The sequence below is a fragment of the Python bivittatus genome, unplaced genomic scaffold (assembly GCF_059951505.1).
Source record: "Python bivittatus isolate LINGU-HERP-01145 unplaced genomic scaffold, Pbiv_v1 ctg000700_np1212, whole genome shotgun sequence".
Taxonomy (NCBI): domain Eukaryota; kingdom Metazoa; phylum Chordata; class Lepidosauria; order Squamata; family Pythonidae; genus Python; species Python bivittatus.
Window position 1 is genome coordinate 28,764,985 of NW_028277098.1, and position 20,201 is coordinate 28,785,185.

A 20,201-nucleotide genomic window follows, 5' to 3' on the forward strand; every position below is an offset into this window, starting at 1 on the left:
CAGAGGGCAGCCTCTCGCGCTCCCGCGAGGTTACGATGCTCGGCCCTGCCAACGCGCCGGTCTAGGCAGCAGCAAGCGCGGCGCCGAGCATGGCGAGCACGACGGGAGCGACTCCGAGCGGGGCGGACGAGAACCTCCAGCGGAAGATGTCGCTGCGGAGGTAGGCCGTCGCCTTCTTTCCCTTTCCTCCGACCTCTCTCTTCGCTACAGCCCGACGGAACGAATTTCCTTCGCGCGTGGCGGTGCCAGAGCTTTTCGGGCGGAAGCTAGGGGCCATCCCGATGGCGGGCAGAGAAAGCAAGCCTCGTGACTAATGCTTCACGCGTGGACTAATGAACTACGGAATCCACTCGGGAAGGCCATGCAGTCTTAGTGTTGGCTGCTCTGCTGCTATTTTTAAGCTAGTTGTGGGAGACGGGAGTTAGCTTTTGCTTTGCCTCGTGCTCTAGAAATGTACAATAATGTAGCTCAGCGGAGGGGAGGAAGTAGATCTCGGTTGTCTCTCAATAAATCAGCCAGTTTTTCAGAATTCTAGCCGCACAGATGTAATGGCAACAAAATGATTCTTCCGCACCCCAGATTATATTGCGTATATTGCTGAAATGTAAATGAAAAAACAGCATCAGGCAGTACTGGTACTTAAACCAGCTCTAATTGTAATTCAGCTCCAATTGGTTGAAATCATTTATTTCAAAAACCGTCCCTGCAGGTTTAAACCACTGGTATATAGTTTCTCCCCCTTTTTAAAACATATTTTTGTCCACACTCACTCACCATTCCAATAATCTTGGGGAGGAGGGTAGGCAGATGCACAGAAAACTTCCTTTGAACTCGACTGCCTGAAGTATTAAGCACAGCCCTATAATTAATTTGCTACATGGGTTTTAGAGAATTTTATATATACACTAAATATATACTGTAACCCAGAAAGAAACAAAATAAAAAAGAAGAAAAATTGTGATTATTTTTGTTTTCAGGAGGCAGAGTTTAATCTGATAGGAGCCCTTCTACACAGAATAAGCCTTTATCTTTAGCAGCTACAGGGCAAATGGTAGTGTGAAATGATATAGTAGCCAATCCTTTTTTAATATGGGATTTCTTTTTAATTAGATTTATAAATCATATCTTCCTCTCACCAGGAACGGGACAATATCTAAAGCAAGTACCAGTTAAATATAAGAAGCTGAAGTGGAAAAACTGCATGGAAACATTTGAGAGTAACAATATTATACAGTGCAAAAGTCTTTTTGCTGTCCATTTAAAGTGGAGAATTCCTCAAGTGACTCTTTAAATCCCTTCTATAATATCAGAGCCAAATAGTTGTGCTAGTTGGATTAAACCCTTAGAATATTCAGAAGGTTTTTGAAATAACATTTTCCAATATTCAAATCTGGTATATAAAGATTTAGGTGACTCTAGCTGTCTGCAGAGGGGGCCAAGTAATAAAGCATGAAGAATAGTTTCTGAGTATTGACATGTTTTCAGCAATATTTTGTAGATTATTAGTAGATTATTAAAGAATTACATCTGCAACTGACAACCCTATGAAGTATATTGATAAGGAAGGATGCTTGGCACAGAGGCATGGCACAATTCCATATCATTTTGCATTAATTTAGACTAATGTGCTTTGGAGTTGTACTTTCAAATCTAACATGGAGTTGAACTTATGCATACCCCATACACTCCTAAACAGATGTGAAAAAAACAGGAGAAGGCTAAGTGTGCTTAGTTCAAAGACTTCTTGTTGGCTTCCTTGTGCACATGACTGGCAAGCATGGTCTCTTAATCAGATTCACTTTGGAGTATACATACATAACTTTTTATTGCATATGTTCATATAAGCACCAGCAGAGTTGTCATGTCTGCAGTATAAATAAGAAAAATGTTTGCTGTTCTGTAAAAAAAAAAAAAACTCAGTCAATCAGCTTTGGAAACCATTGGAAAGAAACTGAAATTAAATTTGACTTTGTATTTCAGAGCTGAGTACTCTTATGATCTTTGAACCCAGTTCTTGTAAGGCCTGGAGGTCCCTCTGACACTGCCAAAAGTAAGCAGTACAGTTTCTCACCATTTTATGGTGAAAATCCCAGTATAATTATGCTATAAATCCTAGCATAGATATAACACATTTAAAAAGCAAAACCATCTAAATACTCCCTTTAAGAAATTCTCCTGCTTACTTACTTTGCATTATTTCCCAACTAGGCATCATTGCTCTACTGCGGCTCTTATTCTTTTCACAAATATTGCTCAGCATTGTTTTAGGTTTTTATCTTAATATACAACCGAGCATTGCAGATGCAACTTGTCAGACTATTATTTTATTTCATTTATCAAATTTATACACCACCCATCTCACTGGACAAGAGACTCTAGGCAGCTTACAAGTAAAAAAGCGATTAAAAAAACAATAAAAATCTATACAAAAATATACAAAACTAAAAGGCAGAGAGGCAAAACTTCAAGCCATCAACCACCCCCAGTGCTGCGTACCCCCAAGTGATCCCCATGCTAATTGGAAGAGCCATGTTTTAACTGAAAGACCAAAAGGGGCCAATCTCACCTCAGGGGGCAAGATATTCCACAGGCAGAAAAGGCTCTCCTAGACCCTGCCAGTTGAAATTCTTTAGCCGACAGGATCCGTAACATGCCCTTCTTGCCAGACCAGGTGGGTCGGGTTGATGTAATTGGGACGAGATGGTTCCTCAGGTAACCTGGGCCCATGCCATGAAGAGCTTTAAAGTTCATAACCAACACCTTGAATTGGACCCGGAAGCAAACTAGCATCCAGTGCAGCTCAATTGTGCAAGTTCTCCCACTTAAAAAGATGAGAGAGGCCTGTAATTTTCATCATAGGTATACCTCAACTATGAGAGACAAAATGAGGAAAAAAATCCAGAAAATCACATTGTCTGATTTTTAAAGAATTTATTTGCAAATCATGGTGGAAAATAAGTATTTGGTCACCTACAAACAAGCAAGATGTCTGGCTCTCACAGACCTGTAACTACTTCTTTAAGAGGCTCCTCTGTCCTCCACTCGTTACCTGGAGTAATGGCACCTGTTTGACCTTGTTATCAGTATAAAAGACCCCTGTCCACAACCTCAAACAGTCACACTCCAAACTCCACTATGGCCAAGACCAAAGAGCTGTTGAAGGACACCAGAAGCAAAATTGTAGACCTGCACCAGGCTGGGAAGACTGAATCTGCAATAGGCAAGCAGCTTGGGGTGAAGAAATCAACTGTGGGAGCAATAATTAGAAAATGGAAGACATACAAGACCACTGATAATCTCCCTTGATCTGGGGCTCCATGCAAGATCTCACCCCATGAGGTCAAAATGATCACAAGAACGGTGAGCAAAAATCCCAGAACCACACAGGAGGACCTAGTGAATGACCTGCAGAGAGCTGGGACCAAAGTAACAAAGGCTACCATCAGTAACACACTATGCCACCAGGGACTCAAATCCTGCAGTGCCAGACGTGTCCCCCTCCTTAAGCCAATACATGTCCGGGCCCGTCTGAAGTTTGCTAGAGAGCATTTGGATGATCCAGAAGAGGATTGGGAGAATGTCATATGGTCAGATGAAACCAAAGTAGAACGTTTTGGTCTAAACTCAACTCATTGTGTTTGGAGGAGAGAGAATGCTGAGTTGCATCCAAAGAACACCATACCTACTGTGAAGCATGGGGGTGGAAACATCATGCTTTGGGGCTGTTTTTCTGCAAAGGGACCAGGACGACTGATCCGTGTAAAGGAAAGAATGAATGGGGCCATGTATCGTGAGATTTTGAGTGAACACCTCCTTCCATCAGCAAGGGCATTGAAGATGAAACGTGGCTGGGTCTTTCAGCATAACAATGATCCCAAACACACCGCCCGGGCAACGAAGGAGTGGCTTCGTAAGAAGCATTTCAAGGTCCTGGAGTGGCCTAGCCAGTCTCCAGATCTCAACCCCATGGAAAACCTTTGGAGGGAGTTGAAAGTCCGTGTTGCCCAGCGACAGCCCCAAAACATCACTGCTCTAGAGGAGATCTGCATGGAGGAATGGGCCAAAATACCAGCAACAGTGTGTGAAAACCTTGTGAAGACTTACAGAAAACGTTTGACCTCTGTCATTGCCAACAAAGGATATATAACAAAGTATTGAGATGAACTTTTGATATTGACCAAATACTTATTTTCCACCATGATTTGCAAATAAATTCTTTAAAAATCAAACAATGATTTTCTGGATTTTTTTTCCCATTTTGTCTCTCATAGTTGAGGTATACCTATGATGAAAATTACAGGCCTCTCATCTTTTTAAGTGGGAGAACTTGCACAATTGGTGGCTGACTAAATACTTTTTTGCCCCACTGTACATGCACAATCCTCAAGGTGCCCATAAGTGCCTGCACCACCACATTCTGCACCAGCTGCAGCTTCCGGATACTTTTCAAGAGTAGCCCCATGTAGATTGTGTTGCAATAGTCTAATACAGGAGATGGCCAGGGCATGAGTGACCAGAGACTAGATGTAGTGGCAGTCCTAAAGAAAAGGGCCTTTCTCTATAGATAGATAGATACAGATATAGATATGCATCTCTCTATATACAGTGTATGGATTCTCAGAATGTACTGTGTTAAACTGTATCTGGGTCAGTTTGACCTAGGCTCAGAGCACGGTTCTGAAAAGGCTAAGCCAACAACATGATATTTGGCCTTTCTGAAAGGAAAAACTTCACAGCAATTAAAAGTAAAAATTGAGTTGGTTCCAAGTAAACAAGGTCATCATGCTCTGATCAGTCCATAAAGCAGTGTATAGAGGAAAGGTATGTTTATTCTCCCTCTGGAAGATTCATTTGGCAGTTCATACACTCAGACTTTCATAAGGCATGTCTAATTGAATAAGAACTCTTGTGAAATTACTTAGCTAGTAAAAATTAGCCATCATCTGTTGGAAGGCTGGAAGATGACACATCCATAAAAAGGAGAGTAAGGGCTACCATATCTGGGCTGCAAAAACTGGAAAACCTTAGATGGCCCCAAGAAGTTAGTTTTCTGTACCTCTGTAGCCATTAGGAGTTGTCCTGATTTTTTATAGCCCGGATATGGTAACAATATAAAAAAGGAAGAGTCAAAAGCTATGTAAGTTTGGTGATTTTTTTTTTAAAAAGGCACTTTTAGAATAGTGGCGACATTGTCTAGGCTCACATATTGTGACTGGCTTAATATGTTGCAGAAACCCATCATTATGATTTGATTTTTTATTTAGTATAAGTGTGCAATCAGTTATAAGAGCAACAACCTAGCCAGGAGCTGATTGTAGAGCAGATCATGAATTGCTCATGTTCAGGTTGTGTATTTCTGATTTAGTATGATGTGCCAGTTGGAGCTCTGATGCATCATCTCTAGCTTAGTAGATGGGGCATCAGTCCAGTTACTCAACTGCATTTCATGCTAAATGAACCATGGAAAAGAGTTTCTATTGTTTAGTTGCTTCTGCTGGCAAGAAGTGACAAATCATATATCAGGATGCTGCTCACTCATGATAAGCCAGAATACTGACAGTGGCTATTAACAGGATGTGGAAACCTGTTGTGTTGTTTCTCATTGGAAGCTTCGGGGGGTCAGATTATCAGTAACAGTATTTTTGCAGGAAATGCAATAGAACGCTGATATAGCAAAGACATCCTGACAGAACTTATTTGTAAGGAACCAGTTCGTGGAAGATACCCAAGGCTGCTAATAGGAGCTTGCATTTAAATAGAAGTGAAAAGTTCTGGATAATTTTTCTTCACTAATACGTCTTTTCCAGTGTTCCCATGTATACAGACATTTCCTCTATGCTGTTCACCTGTAAATGTAGGTTCTCAAATTTCCTTTTTTAGATGTGAACTCTGTAACACAGAAGCAGCAAAATACAGATGCCCTCGATGTATGACATATTCATGCAGGTACGTATAAACCAAAGGCATATTTTTTTCAGCTTGGGTGCTGAAAACGAAATAACAGTATTTCTTTGCTTATGTGCTTTCAGTTTGGCTTGTGTGAAAAAACATAAAGCTTTATCCAGCTGTAATGGAATCAGAGAAAAGGCGGCCTTTGTTTCCATGAATGAGTTCAGCAACTTAACTCTTCTAAGTGGTAAGAGTATCAGTCCATTAAAAAGACTCAAGGTGCTATAGGGCTTGGGATAAGCAATGATCCACACTAGTGCAATGCTATGTAGATTTTTTTTAACTGTTTTTTTTATAAACCCTCACTACTGCACCAATAGTAGGTTCCTTTTTACTATACTAACAGTGTAGTAGTCCTAGTATCCTGAAACAATCACAATAGAGTATGTCAGATAGCAGATAGAATGCAAAGATAGGTTGGCTGTTTTGGAGTAAGAATGAGGCAACATGAGTATATTTCTTAACAAAAAAGAATCCTAACTCATACAGAGATACTTAGAATTCCATCAAATCCATAGCATATTTCATTCACAGTAGAAAATAGCGATGTGCAACACTTTGACTCCAAAACTGGAAAAAATACTTGGAAACAGGAATGAGTACATACACTGTACCTCTCAGCAATAATAATAGTAAAGTTTATTTACAGTCAATGACTAGTCAGATCTAGCATACCGTAATACAGCAGAAACAACATAGAGAATTAAAGAATCAGAATAAAATCAGAAATGTCAGCTTCTCCTTAAAGAAGCTGTGTCTTTTCCTGGGGTCAAATGATGGGTGCATGATTCCAGAAAAATGCATGTTTGAGTTAAGAAAAAAACAATTTCACTCTCTCCTTCGAAGATTTTTGGCTTTGGAAATGATGATGATGATGATGATGATGATGATGATGATGATATAGCAACAGACAGCAAATGCTGCATCTGCAAAGAAGCGGAAGAAACAGTAGACCACCTAGTTAGTTGCTGCAAGAAGATCGCACAGACTGACTACAAACAATGACATGACAAAGTAGCAACAATGGTGCATTGGAATATCTGCAAGAAATACCATTTGCCTGCAAGCAAGAACTGGTGGGACCACAAAGCAGACAAAGTAAAAGAAAATCAAGAAGCTAAAGTGCTCTGGGACTTTAGAATTCAAACAGACAACACCTGCCACACAACACCCCAGGCTTAACAGTTATTGATAAGAAAGACAAAAAAGTCTGGATAGTGGACATTACAATACATGGAGACAGCAGAATAGAAGAGAAAGAACTGGAGAAAATCACAAAATACAAAGACCTGCAAATAGAAATAGAATGACTGTGGTAAAAGAAAGCAAAGATGGTACCAATAGCAATAGGCACCTTGGGTGCAATCCCAAAACATCTGGAGCACCACTTGAACACCATCGGTATTGGCAAAATCACCATCAGTCAATTGCAAAAGGCAGCTTTACTTGGAACAGCTTACATCCCGCAACGATACCTTTAACATCATCAGGCAACAACATCTGCCTATGCCAGGTCCTCGGGAAGGACTCGATAGGTAGATAAAAATGCCAGATCCAGTCTAAATATCTGATTGACTGTGTGACCACCAATAATAATAGCTTTTTTAAAAAGGGGGGACATTGCAAAGCCTTAACCTCTTTTGTTTTAACTATATCCTATACATACTGAATATTTTAATGCTAATTACACTACTTATATGTAGTTTATTAAATGTACATATTAATATTACAGGTATTTATTTCATTCAAATGTCTCCTTGCCTTTTCCTTGTTTTTCTTCTTCAGATTATCGGTTTCTAGAAGATGTGGGAAGACTGGCTGATCGGTCTGCCCGAGATGCTATTTCTCATAAACCAAAAAGCAATCGATTTGTAAGTGTTCTACAAAAATTAAATCTTTTATGCATTACATTTTTTAAACTAGAGAAAAAAAGATGGGATTGGAAACTTAAATCATGAAAACAGATAATCATGGAAGTTGTCATGATATTCAGTGGGTGCCTGTTAATCCTGAAACAGATACATTGGACATTTGAAGATTGTTTTTAAGGAAGTTTTAGGACACAGATTTTCATCTAAACTGAGTTTGACTTTGAGTTTAGCACCTGTTTAACCTCAGGAAAATGATTGTTGTGCTGTGGCAATTCTTTTTTTTATATATTAAAACTTTTATTATGATATATAAAAAGCACAGTTAAAATACAAATCGAGAGGTATAGCAAAGAAAGAACTAAAAGAAAAAGACAAAGAACTAAAATAGTGAAAATATATAGAAAGATAAAACAGAAAATGACTTCTTACTATCTCCAGTACCTCCAGTATCTCCAATTTTAAAAAAAGTTAATCTTTTATCATTATGTAATCCAAATTCACATTATTTCTGTCAGCACAAACCATCTAACCATTAAATCCCACAATCAAAGCTTCATTTTATTCCCACTCAAGCACGTAATCTAAGAAGGGTTGCCATGAGGAAACAAATTTAGAAACAGTATATCTCTTATTAATGCTGTTAATTTCACCATTTGGGCCAAGTCCATTAATTTGATAATCCATTCTTCCACTGTAGGTATTTGTGAATCCTTCCATCTTTGCACATACAACAGTCTTGCAGCTGTGATCATATATAAAAGCAAAGTTCCATGTGGTTTCTCCAGTCCTTTCTCCATCAAACCCAATAGGAACAGTTCTGGGTTTTTTTGAATGCTCACTTTAAGAATCTTTTGAATAACAATACATATCTGATCCCAAAATTTTGTAGCCTTTTTACAAGTCCACCAGAGATGGTAAAAGGTTCCTTCTCCCTGCGAACATTTCCAACAAATATTTGTTATACCAATATACATTTTTGATAACTTATCAGGAGTTAAATACCAATGATACATCATTTTATAAAAATTTTCTTTTAAATTATAATTCACCGTAAATTTCAAACGTTTGTTCCACATATTTTCCCATTGTTCCAAAATGATATTATATCTGAAGTTTTTAGCCCATTTAATCAGACATTCCTTGACTTGTTCATCTTCTAGATTAATCTGTAATAGCATCTTACACATTTTAGCAATAATACGTTCATCATTTGTACAAAGTTGAGTCTCAAAATAAAATATTTCATTAGCAAATCTATAATTCTTTTTGTCCAGCTTAAAACATTCAAACAATTGCATATGAGTAAACCAGTGACGTATAAAACCTTCTGATTCTAACTGTTCTCTTGTTTCAAAACTTGGTTCATCCTCCTTGAAATGTAACAAGTCTTTATATTTAACCACTTCATTTCTCCCACATTTTCTCTTCCAGTAAATGCTTCCTGAGGTGACAACCACAAAGGTACATTAGGAGACAGTCTTACCTTATATTTATTCCAGATCCACAGTAAGGCATTCCTAATATTAACTTTAACTTTATCATACCACACACCGGCATGCCACCCGAATCTTAATTCATGACCTTCAAGTTGTAATAATTCTTTATTCTCCAAGGTTATCCACTCCTTCATCCAAAGCAAACAACAAGCAGCAAAATACTGTTTTAAATTAGGCAGACCCAAACCTCCTCGTTCCTTGGCATCTTGTAACAATTTATATTTAATTCTCGGTTTTTTGCCTTGCCAAATGAACTTAAATATATCTCTCTGCCACTGTTTAAATGGTAAGTCTGTAGTCAAAATTGGTATAGTCTGAAAAAGAAACAGCATCCTAGGCAAAATATTCATTTTAATCACAGAGATTCTACCCATGAGAGACAATTGTAATTTTTCCCATCTTACCAAATCTTTTTTCACTTCATTCCAAATTTTACCATAATTATTCTGGAACAACATACTATTTTTAGTTGACAAAATCACCCCCAGATATTTCACCTTTTTTTCTGTCCTGAAGCCCATCTTGCTCATCAGCAACTCTTGATTAGGCAGGGTCATATTTTTAATTAACATTTTTTGTTTTTGTTAGTTTACTTTAAAACCCGCCAGTGTGCCAAATCCCCTCAGTTTCTTCATCAGACGCTCAGCAGATTCCAGAGGATCCTGTAGTATCAGGACTAAGTCATCAACAAAAGCCCTCAGTTTAAAAACCTCTGTTTGATCTTGAAGCACTTTATTTGTTCGTTTCTTCTAATATCTCTGTTAAAGAACCAAGATAAAAAGCAAAGGTGATAATGGGCAACCTTGCCTTGCTCCTTTTTGTATATGACACGGTTCAGTTAATTCTTCATTCACAATAATACTAGCCTTCTGAGGCGTGTAGATTGACTTTATTCCCTGTATAAAATATTCTCCAAAGTCCATACTTTCCAAAACTTTAAACGTAAACATTCAGTTCAAATTATCAAAGGCTTTCTCTGCATCCAAAAAAATAAGAGCCGTCTGACATTCATTATGATACTGTAGATATTCTATAATATCCAGCACAACTCTGACATTATCTCTTAGTTGTCTTTTAGGCAGAAATCCACATTGGTCATGGTGAATAAATTCCTGTGAGATTTTTTTTAACCTTTCTGCCAACACTGAAGCAAATATTTTATCATCATTATTCAACAATGAAATTGGTCTGTAGTTCTTAATTAAGAAAGGGTCCTGTCCTTTTGGTAGAAGCGCAATGTTGGCTTCCTTCCATGAATCAGGCATTGCCGCACCCAGCAAAATAGAGTTCATCAATCTTTAAAAGGTAAAAGAATCTCATCTTCAAAACATTTATAATATATTGCAGGTAATCCATCAGGTCCTGGCGCTTTTCCCAATTCTCTTTATAGCTTCAGCTATTTCAAAATTAGTTATAGGATTATTCAATATTAATTTCTGTGACTGCGAATGTTTTGGTAGATTGTGCTTATTCAAATATTCATCAACCTTTTCCAAAGAGATTTCTTGTTTTTTATATAAATTAGAAAAGTTGTGAAATACTTTTTTAATCTTTTCATTGTCCATAGTCCAGTGAATTTTAGAAATCATTTTCTTCTCTCTCTTTCCTTAATCTGTATGCTAACTATCTTCCTGGTTTATTAGCAAATTCAAAATGTCTCTGTTTAGCATATCTTAATTTCACTTCAATTTCTTTCACAGTCAACATTGAGACTTGTTGGTATAGCAACTTAAGTTGGTAGGCAATATTATCAGACGGTTTTTTCTGTAACTCCTTTTCCTTTAACTTAATCTGATCCAAGACCATTTGTAATTTTTGTTGAGATTTTTTCTTGAGGGTACAGTTATGATAAATGAAATTTCCCCTCATAACCGCTTTACTAGTATCCCACACTGTTTTTAAGTCTACATCTTTATCTAGATTAATCTCAAAAAAGTCCTTTAGTTTCCTCTTACAGTCCTCCACAACCTTTTCTTTTTGCAAAATAGATTCATTCAATCTCCACCTAAAAGACCTAGATATTTTTTTAATTATCATACTCACAGGATTGCGATCAGAAAAAGTCTTTGGTAAAATATCCATTGTAGAAATTTTATTTACCAAGTCCATTGAAACCCATATCATATCAATTCTTGAAAAAGATTTATGTCTCTCTGAATAGAAAGTAAAATCTTTTGCCAGTCCGTTTTTATATCTCCATGAATCCACCAATGCCAAATTATCCATTAAATCAAAAAAGGATTTTGGTAGTTTTCCTTGCTTGATTTTAATTTGCTTTTCAGATGTTCTATCAATCAACGGTGAAGCAACTCCATTCCAATCTCCCATCAAACACCAACTTTGGTGCAAGAAAGCTAACGGTTCATTCAAATACTTCATAAAAAATATGCTCTTATCGTTCGGAGCATATATTCCCACAACAATCATTTTAAGCCCATATATCTCCACTTCAACTGCTACGTATCTACCATGATCATCTATTAACAACAAACGTGATTTCAAGTGATTTTTAACATATAATACCAGTCCATTTATTTTCTTCGAATTAGCTAAAACAAATTTTTGTCCCAAATTCTTCTTTATCAAATATTTTATATCTTTCTTCTTTATATGTGTTTCTTGTAAGCAAATTACATCATATTTCAATTTATTTAAATAAAAACTTTTTTTCTTTTCTGTGGAGCGTTTGCTCCATTTATATTCCATGTAAGACACTTCAGAGCCATCGTTATACAGAAGATTCACCACAGTCTTTGGGAACGACATGTCTCTTCCCCATATGTAGCAACGTCCATTTGCTTAATTCCAGATGTATCCTGTTCCAAGTTAGTTCTGAATCTAGCTAAGAAGTCCTTAGCCTTAGAAATCAAAGATAATTTGAATCTTTGTTGATGGTAAGAAAAACTTATCCCTTCCAGTTTTTCCCAATGAAAGGGGATTTTGTTCTTTTTCAAAACATTTGTCAGGAATGAATATTCTTTTCTCTTCCTGAAAATCCTTACTGGTATTTCTTTAAGGACCATTATATCCACATTCTGAATATTAAGTTTGGAGTCAAAATGTGCTTGCAAAATCAAATCCCTTGTTTTTCCCCTAGAAAACTGTACCCACATATCTCTTGGCTTGCCATGTACAATTGCATATCTAGAGTTTATACATAAAATTTTATCTATCTCATATGACATTTTATCTTCTTCCCAATCCGTTCCACCAAAGCACATGTAATCATATTTGTTAAATTTTCTTTAATTTCAGGGATTCCCCTGAGCCTTAAACAAAACTCTTTATCTCTCAACTCCAATAATGCTATTTTATCCAGCTCTTTTCCCCTTTCACTTTCCAACAAATCAATTCTTTCACTTTCCAACAAATCAACTCTCATTAGCATTTTTGATCCCTCCTTCCAATTTCTTTTCCATTTCAGCAATTTTTTGATCAAGCCTTTTTTCCAGTTCAGCAGTCCTTAGGTCAAGTGCTTAGGTAATCATCTGTGTAGTTTTCAAAGTATATTCTTCAAACATAGCTTTCATTCAGTCTGCCTCACCAGACCCACGCCTTGTTTGCTTTTTAGCAGCCATTCTCTCTGTTTCTATCTTCTTCTTCCTCCCTTGCTTAAACAATAAGGAAAAGCTGTTTCATCCTTTCAGTAATCCAATAATCCAAATATAATACTTTAGCTCCCTCTTGTGGCCCAAAGTAATATTCCCCAAAGTCAGGTGTAACCAGATATCCACAACTAGCAACAAAGCAAGGGAGGGTCAAGTCTGCAGCCAATCACAACTTGAGAAAATCGCCAAACCAAAACTTTCCCACAGCATCTAAAAATAGATTGGTCTCAATTCCACAAGAAAATACTTATATAAAAATCTTCCTTTTTAAAAGCAAAAGATGTAAGTAATAATAACAAAAAATGTAGAAACCTTCCTGCAAAACATTAAAACTTCCAGATTGCATGCTCGTATTTCAGACCTTCAGATCCAATACAATGCACTTTTAAAAGTCCCAAAAAATAATGAAAAGCCAGCCAAGAGAAGAAATACTTCTGTAGTGGGGATAGCCTCTTTAAATTCTTTAAGTAACACGCAACAAAGGTGATTTTAGAAGTGGGGTGGCCGGAAGTAATGTCTCTTTGAAGAGGCTTTAGACACGGCGCTGATAAGCTGTTCCACCTGCTTCCCAGCTGATTGCTCACTGTTCATTTGCCATCCACGATCGATCGATAAGCTATAGCCGTCTGGAAGACACGAGGTGCAATTCGATGGCTTCTCCTTGCCCAGAGAATGCTTCATGTCTCAGAAAAAAATCCTGAGACACTCAATTTACCATGTTTATAATTCCAGCTTCAGGGAGCTTCAGCCAGAATTAACCTCCTGCCATTGTTCCTCCACCGGAAGCCTGGCAATTCTTAATTAAAACATAAAAATTATGTTCATGTTAGTAATCCAGCAGATGGGGGAATACTACTCAGGCATGGGAAATGCTATGATATTTTGTAGGTCATCATTTTTTTCAAGTTTTGAAAATAGCAAAAATTCACCTTCCCCCAGGACAGAGCATTATCTCTTCCCCATTAGGTCAATAGAAGAGGGATTGAAAGAGAGTCTCACGGTTTTTACAAGATTCATTCAACTTAAGAACTGACTTCACATGTGAATCTAAGGCCATTATATTCTTTTAGCATGTTGTAGGGATCCAGGTATTTGAGTTTGAAAACGATGCTCGTGGCTTAGTGTGTTATATGAATCTAGCTAATTATAAGTTTTTCAGTAGATGATGACTGACAAGCCTTTGTTCCCATCTTGAAGCTAGCCTCAGTGAAGTCTGGCCTCTGTGCAGTCTGGCCAAGAGAAAGCTGGCAGTAAGCTGGCCAGTATGATGGTGTAGTCTTAAGTTCACGTCTTGAGAACATTGTACAGATGTTCCTGTGTCTGACCTCTGTCCATACTCCCCATGCAAATGATTATTACTAAAGACCCTTCGAAATGGAGAGCATTTGTCCATGTTTGCCACTCGATGATAAAATACTAGAGCAATAAATAGGCTGAGATTCTGCACACAACAGGTAATATTCAAGAATTCTACAGGAAGCATTGTCCCACAGAAGAACATTCCATTTTATTGTTTGAAAGATGTGTTTTCCCCCTTCTTTTTTCTCTTTGATAATTGCAGCTGGTAGAAGCAGGAAGTGTGTCTGCAGATTGATTAGGTTGAGTGAATGTAGGAAGGAAAATAGTTAAGTTGTTTGGTCTTGCTTGGAAGCATCTATTTGGGAGCAGCGCCTAATGCTTTGACAGCTCAAGAAAATGAAGTGGGGGGGCAAAGTGGAAATTTCTCATTTAGAACTGCAAGAGATGGCTGGAGAGGCAATAGAGCAGCAGGTTTCAAGGGTTTGTTTTTGTTTTGTACAGGAGACTTGCTATGCTTTACCTTATACACCAGATGGGCAGTGTGGTTCCTGTGGGCAGGAGGAAGCCCATAGTTGTCTCCTTTAATGTATACCAAGTTCTCTGCTTCATCTAATTGTTAATATTCTGTAGATGTTTTGGATTGACAAAAACTTATATGACAAGTTTGAAAGTATGAATTTCTTGCATAATCTTCATTTCCAATGCTGCCTGTGGACCCCACTTAAGCATTTTAACAACTAAAATATAATTAATGGCTGTAAATCAGTGATTCAGGTAAAAGTGTTCACATATCTCATAAACTAAAGCAGTAGAAAGGACCCCATAACACTTGATAAGGTGGAAAGGAGCAGCTTCATCTCTTTGCATTTGGTTAAATGGGTATTTTATGACTGACCATGCCAATCACTGGCAGCTTTTTGTGAATAAGAATATATAGCCTCTTTCTAGGAGAGCCATTTTGTGAAAAGGCCCACAGCATGTTCTCAAGTTTCCCAATTCAGATGAACAAAATAGCTTGTTCTTGATATCTGTGAGTTTACTGTAAGAAATCTGAGATTCATTTTTATACACAAGAATCAGATTTAAGTGTGACATTGAAGATCTTTATATAGAGCAGTGTTTCTCAACCTTAGCAACTTTAAGATGCATGGACTTCAACTCCCAGAATTCCCCAGCCAGCAGTGGCTGGGGAATTCTGGGAGTTGGTCCACACATCTTAAAGTTGCTAAGGTTGAGAAACATTGATATAAAGGGATCACTTGCAGATACCTGTTGAGATTAAAAGGCTATCATTTGTGATATTGAATATCAGTATACAAACTTAGATCTCATATAATTTCATGGAATGTTATTGCACAATTTAAGTTCTGATTTTTCATCTAATGTCAACGTTGCTGAAATGTATGCTTTTGATGGCACAATCATTTTTACAGAACAGTCAATGCCTTCTTGAAGTATCCCACTTAAAAATTAAATTAAGGCATAAATAAATAAGATCTTAAGTGATAGTTTTAACTAAAATTTGGAGGGGGGTTATATCTTACTGAGTAGAGTTATGCAAACCCTTTGAAAGAGTTGCTTCAGAACACGTGGGAGCACATATAAAGCACTTCTTTTTGGCTCATTAAAGCAACCACTTCTTTTTCCAGGCTTGCGCAGCTGCTTTGGAAGCTGCTTCCTATTATTGTGAAATGGCTGTGCAGACACACACATGCAGAGACAGCTGGGAGAAGCTGTTGAAACCCCCATGCCAAATGATGTTCCTTCTTGAGTGGTTTGGACAAAAAACTATTGCGTACACATCCCTGTTTCTTCTGAAGCACTTCTTCCAAAGGATTTGCACAGCCCTGTTACTGAGATAAAAATTGATGCAATATATTCCAAGTAAATTCAATCATTTTTGAGCAGTCAGTTCTAGAATACTGTGAGAATTGTTGTTGCTGGTTATATTTCCAGTCATGTTAACCTGTGGTTATTAAGCCCAACATATTCTTAAATGCAAAGCCTTAGGTCCTCATATAGAAATGGTTTGTACCTCTCATCTATTCTGTGAAACATTGATGCATCTGCTTTCAACATAACATTCATTTATGGTTTACTGTTAGAAAAATGAGCTTGTAACAAACTTCAAATTTTACACTCCTAGTTTTCTAGTGGGGCCATGGGGAGGTTAGAAGTTTCTTCTGATTTAATTAATTAATTAATTAATTAATTAAATTTTTCAACCACCCATCTCCCCCCAATGGGAGATGACTGAAATTTAATGACCGAAACCTAAATCTTTACCATGGTGTGTTGAAACAAGATTCAGATATTGTGACAAATTAAATGAAAGCAAAAGATTCCAGTCCTCAAAAACTCCCTGGAGCGTGATCATGTGAAGTTTGCTATAGCAGTGCTAAACCACAATTTCACAAAGTAGTTCTTTAAAGTAATTCACATTTTAAAGTAATTCTTATGCTTTTCATTTGAAAACTTGCATCTTCCATCAGGTAAACTTTCTGAGAAACCGAGCTCGAAGGCACAAGATCTGCTTACAAACTTTACCAATTGGATTCACAAAGAGACGAGAGAATTCTACATTCTATAGCAATAAGTAAGTCTCTAGCTATTATTAGCTTGATGTTAGTTCAGCAAAATTCCTCATTCTGAATCAGGCTTTCATACGTAAGTATCCTGAGGGAAGCCACATGATGAAATTCAGAGCAATGTCATGATATATATTCTGCTGCTTACCTGCTTGGTGCACAACATCACAACACAAGTCTGAAAGGGTGTCTTCTTGATTCAGCCTCATAAAAGCATTACCCAGCTGTAACTTTTGAACTGTTTTCCCCGTTGATCTATATGGTTCTGATGGCTTTTCATGATTCTGAATAAAGTTGCCCTCTGACTGATTTATATTTCTGGGCTTTTTCTTAATAGATATATGTATGTGTATGCATTTGACCTTACAATCAATATATCAAAAAATATTAACAGAATGATATGAGAAGCCTTCTATCATTATTACAAAGAGTGATGGAAAAGACACATTTTTCAACCATCAACTAGGAGATGCTAATCCACTTCATTGGTTTCACGGATTATAGATGTGATTTTTTTTACATAGATAGATAGATAGACAGGAGCTTTTATGTAACAATAGAGACAGAGATATATTTGTTTATCTATAAATTGTATCTATATTTATACACAAACACTATAGTCTGTCTCCATAGCACAGACTTTTTAAATTACTGTTCTTCTTTCAGTGGATGAAGTAGCCACTGATCCACAAAAGCTAATGCACAAGGCTCTTTGTTTCAAAGACTAATTTAGCACATAGATTATTCCGTATTAACACGTTTGCAAGAAGAAATTAGCATGCTAGCCCATATAATTGCTTCTGTGTTCAGTGTATGCTTTCGGAACTGTTAAGTAGAAATATTCATATTTAAGTATGAATATCACAAAAACTTGCAAAAAAATCCCAACTTTAGTGATCAAAATAGTGTCACATTAAAATTTGCAAAACATTTTGTAAATATTCTTATAGAAATGCATTGATCTATCTCCTGTTTTCAGCAACAAAGCTCATATAGCTTTCAGTTCTGACCCAGTTTCAGTGAGTGAATACATATCATTGTAGCAATAAGATAATCACTTACAAAAGTTTTGCGTATACAATGATCTATGTGACTTAAAATCTTTAAATACCTGTTTCAGATGCTGTGTTGGGAGAAAAAAATGGCTGATTAGCTCTTAAGATAATAGCGTAGATTGCTAAAAATCTGATTTATTTCTAATTATACCAGAATGTTGTATAGGCTTACTAGATCCATTCAGGAATCATATCTGTTTTTATGTACAATTTGAACCATTATTCCCATCTTCTCTTCCCAAAAACAGATTGAGAGAATAATCTAGTACTCCTCATCAGAACTTTACAATTTAGGAAAACTTGCCAAATCCAGTGTCTTGCTAGCAACATGCTAGCAGGAGACAGGTCATGCTGAAGAGAGATTTGTTTCTGTGAACCATTTTAATAGTAATTTCCACTATTCACAATGGGAGGGAATTTGCTGTAGGAGTAGTATGAATATTGCCTTGATTGGGGCATGGTGGAAAGTAAGCAGGCTTGGACCCAGGTGATCAATAGCCCCTCCCATCATCTTCCCACTCAACACTCACTAAACCTCATTCTCAAGCTTCCCATTTATCTAGCCATAGTAATCATAGAGCTCATATTTTAGATCGTAGTGAATATATGTAATGCAGGAATGGAATGCTCGGTTGTAGTTCTCTGAACTTGATTTTTCGTTTGCAGACATTTCACAATATGTCAGACATTTAGTAAAAAGTGCCCAAAAACACAGACCACCCAGTCACATATGAGGCTAATATGGGGCCCCTCCAGTGATGATTATGGTGTTAAAATTTCAACTGTCATATTTGCACTTCAGATATTGGAGTGTCATTAAAAATATTTAATGAGATTTGACAGTTTCACATGACCCATAATTACTTGATGAGGCTAAATCAGTGTTATTTACTGAGGCTTAGAAGAGCATAAGATCAAATTTTTTTAAAAGCAAGCTAATCAGGTCTCAGTGAATTGGAGTTGGGGTGGAAGCTACTTTGCTCATTGCTTATTTCTCCCTTAGCTGCTCCTTCCTATTGGTTTCCAGTGGCAGAATCCACAGACTTCTGTAGAATAGTCCTTAAATAAACAGCAACAAGTTTCTGAACACTCAGTTATGTCACTTAAAATGTTGCCATTCTTTTTTTTTTACGCCCTACTTCTGAATAGAATTAAGGAATGAGTTTATATACAATTATGTTTGAGTGTTAATATAACTTCCAATTCCTATGGCTTCATTGTTGCCTTAATGAACCACAGTAGTACTTTTTGCAACATCATGGATAGACTTCCAGAAAAATACATAATCGAATTGGCTTAAAGAAAGATGCTTAACGTGTAAATGGCTTGTGTCCAGTGAACTTATGATTCATGCTTACATCAACTGATCAGTAGTTAAGAAAAATAACCCCATTCACAATTAAGAGTTAATTTGGCTTAACTCTTTCGTAGCTGCTGTCTATATGAATGCAACAATTGACATAGATTGTTCTATGTCCGGTTAAAGTTTCCAAACCTTTCATCTCTTTTTCTTTTACTTAAAGAATCTCATAATTATTCTTACTTTTAAAAAGAAAAACAGCTAAATTTGTGGATTGTAATGGCCTAATTAAATTTCCTGGGTAAATAATCATTTAGTTCCCTTTTTCATTATGCTGAATTTCTTCTAGGGGAAAGGGAGACTGGCACTGGGCAGAAAAATTAGCTGGGTGAGACAAACATTCCAAAGGGAGTTTCATAAATGGCGAAGCACAAACAAAACCTCTCTCCTCCAAGTATTGAAGTCACTGCATCTTCTGGAAGGGTTGGTGCAGTTGCTCTGAAGGTTTTTTTCCATCTGCCTTGTCTGTACATGCAGATCCACAGATGTTTCACTGATGGTCCCACACAGCCCTAGAAAGAAATGAAACAGCCACAGGATATCAACATTCACCTTCCAATGATTCTATAAACCAGAGCTTAGTTTATAAGTTATAAGTTTATTTAGTTATCAAATATAGGCAATGTAAAGCCTTTCACATATTATTAGACCCCTGCTCTTGTTATGACCAATCATTAGCCAGATGATTCTGGAAGCAAAAAGCATCTGGTGGGCTGCAAGCCTCTCATCCCTGATTTAATGTCTGGTTTATAACTCTCTTGGAAGTGAAAAATGTTTTCTGTTTTTCCTGTGTTGTCTTTATTTGGTGGAGGAAGTTAATGCTTTTATTCCCACCCTTGTTTTTCTGAAGAAAGGATATGTTGCTGAAATTTAGTTATTGTGGCTCTAAATTTTGGTGGCACACTTGCGTAACACAACGAGATACCTTGTATTTCTGGAGACAGGCTCACCTGTACGTCAGTAGAATAAAAACAT

The 20,201-nt window shown here is 37.0% G+C and overlaps 1 protein-coding gene across 3 annotated transcripts in view; it reads left to right on the top strand.

Moving 5' to 3' along the window:
• Nucleotides 1–20,201, top strand: part of ZNHIT6 (zinc finger HIT-type containing 6) — a 49,342-nt gene continuing 29,141 nt past the window's right edge. The window contains exons 1-6 of one of the 3 annotated variants that reach the window (XM_025164038.2): nt 55–160; nt 1,981–2,050; nt 5,881–5,946; nt 6,030–6,136; nt 7,735–7,820; nt 16,716–16,819. In XM_025164038.2, the coding sequence (XP_025019806.2) occupies nt 5,930–5,946; nt 6,030–6,136; nt 7,735–7,820; nt 16,716–16,819 (314 nt within the window). In that variant the 5' untranslated portion in view covers nt 55–160; nt 1,981–2,050; nt 5,881–5,929. Of the gene's footprint in view, nt 161–1,980; nt 2,051–5,880; nt 5,947–6,029; nt 6,137–7,734; nt 7,821–16,715; nt 16,820–20,201 lie in introns of all 3 variants that reach the window. The other 2 variants (XM_025164039.2, XM_007424114.4) reach the window with 2 other exon arrangements.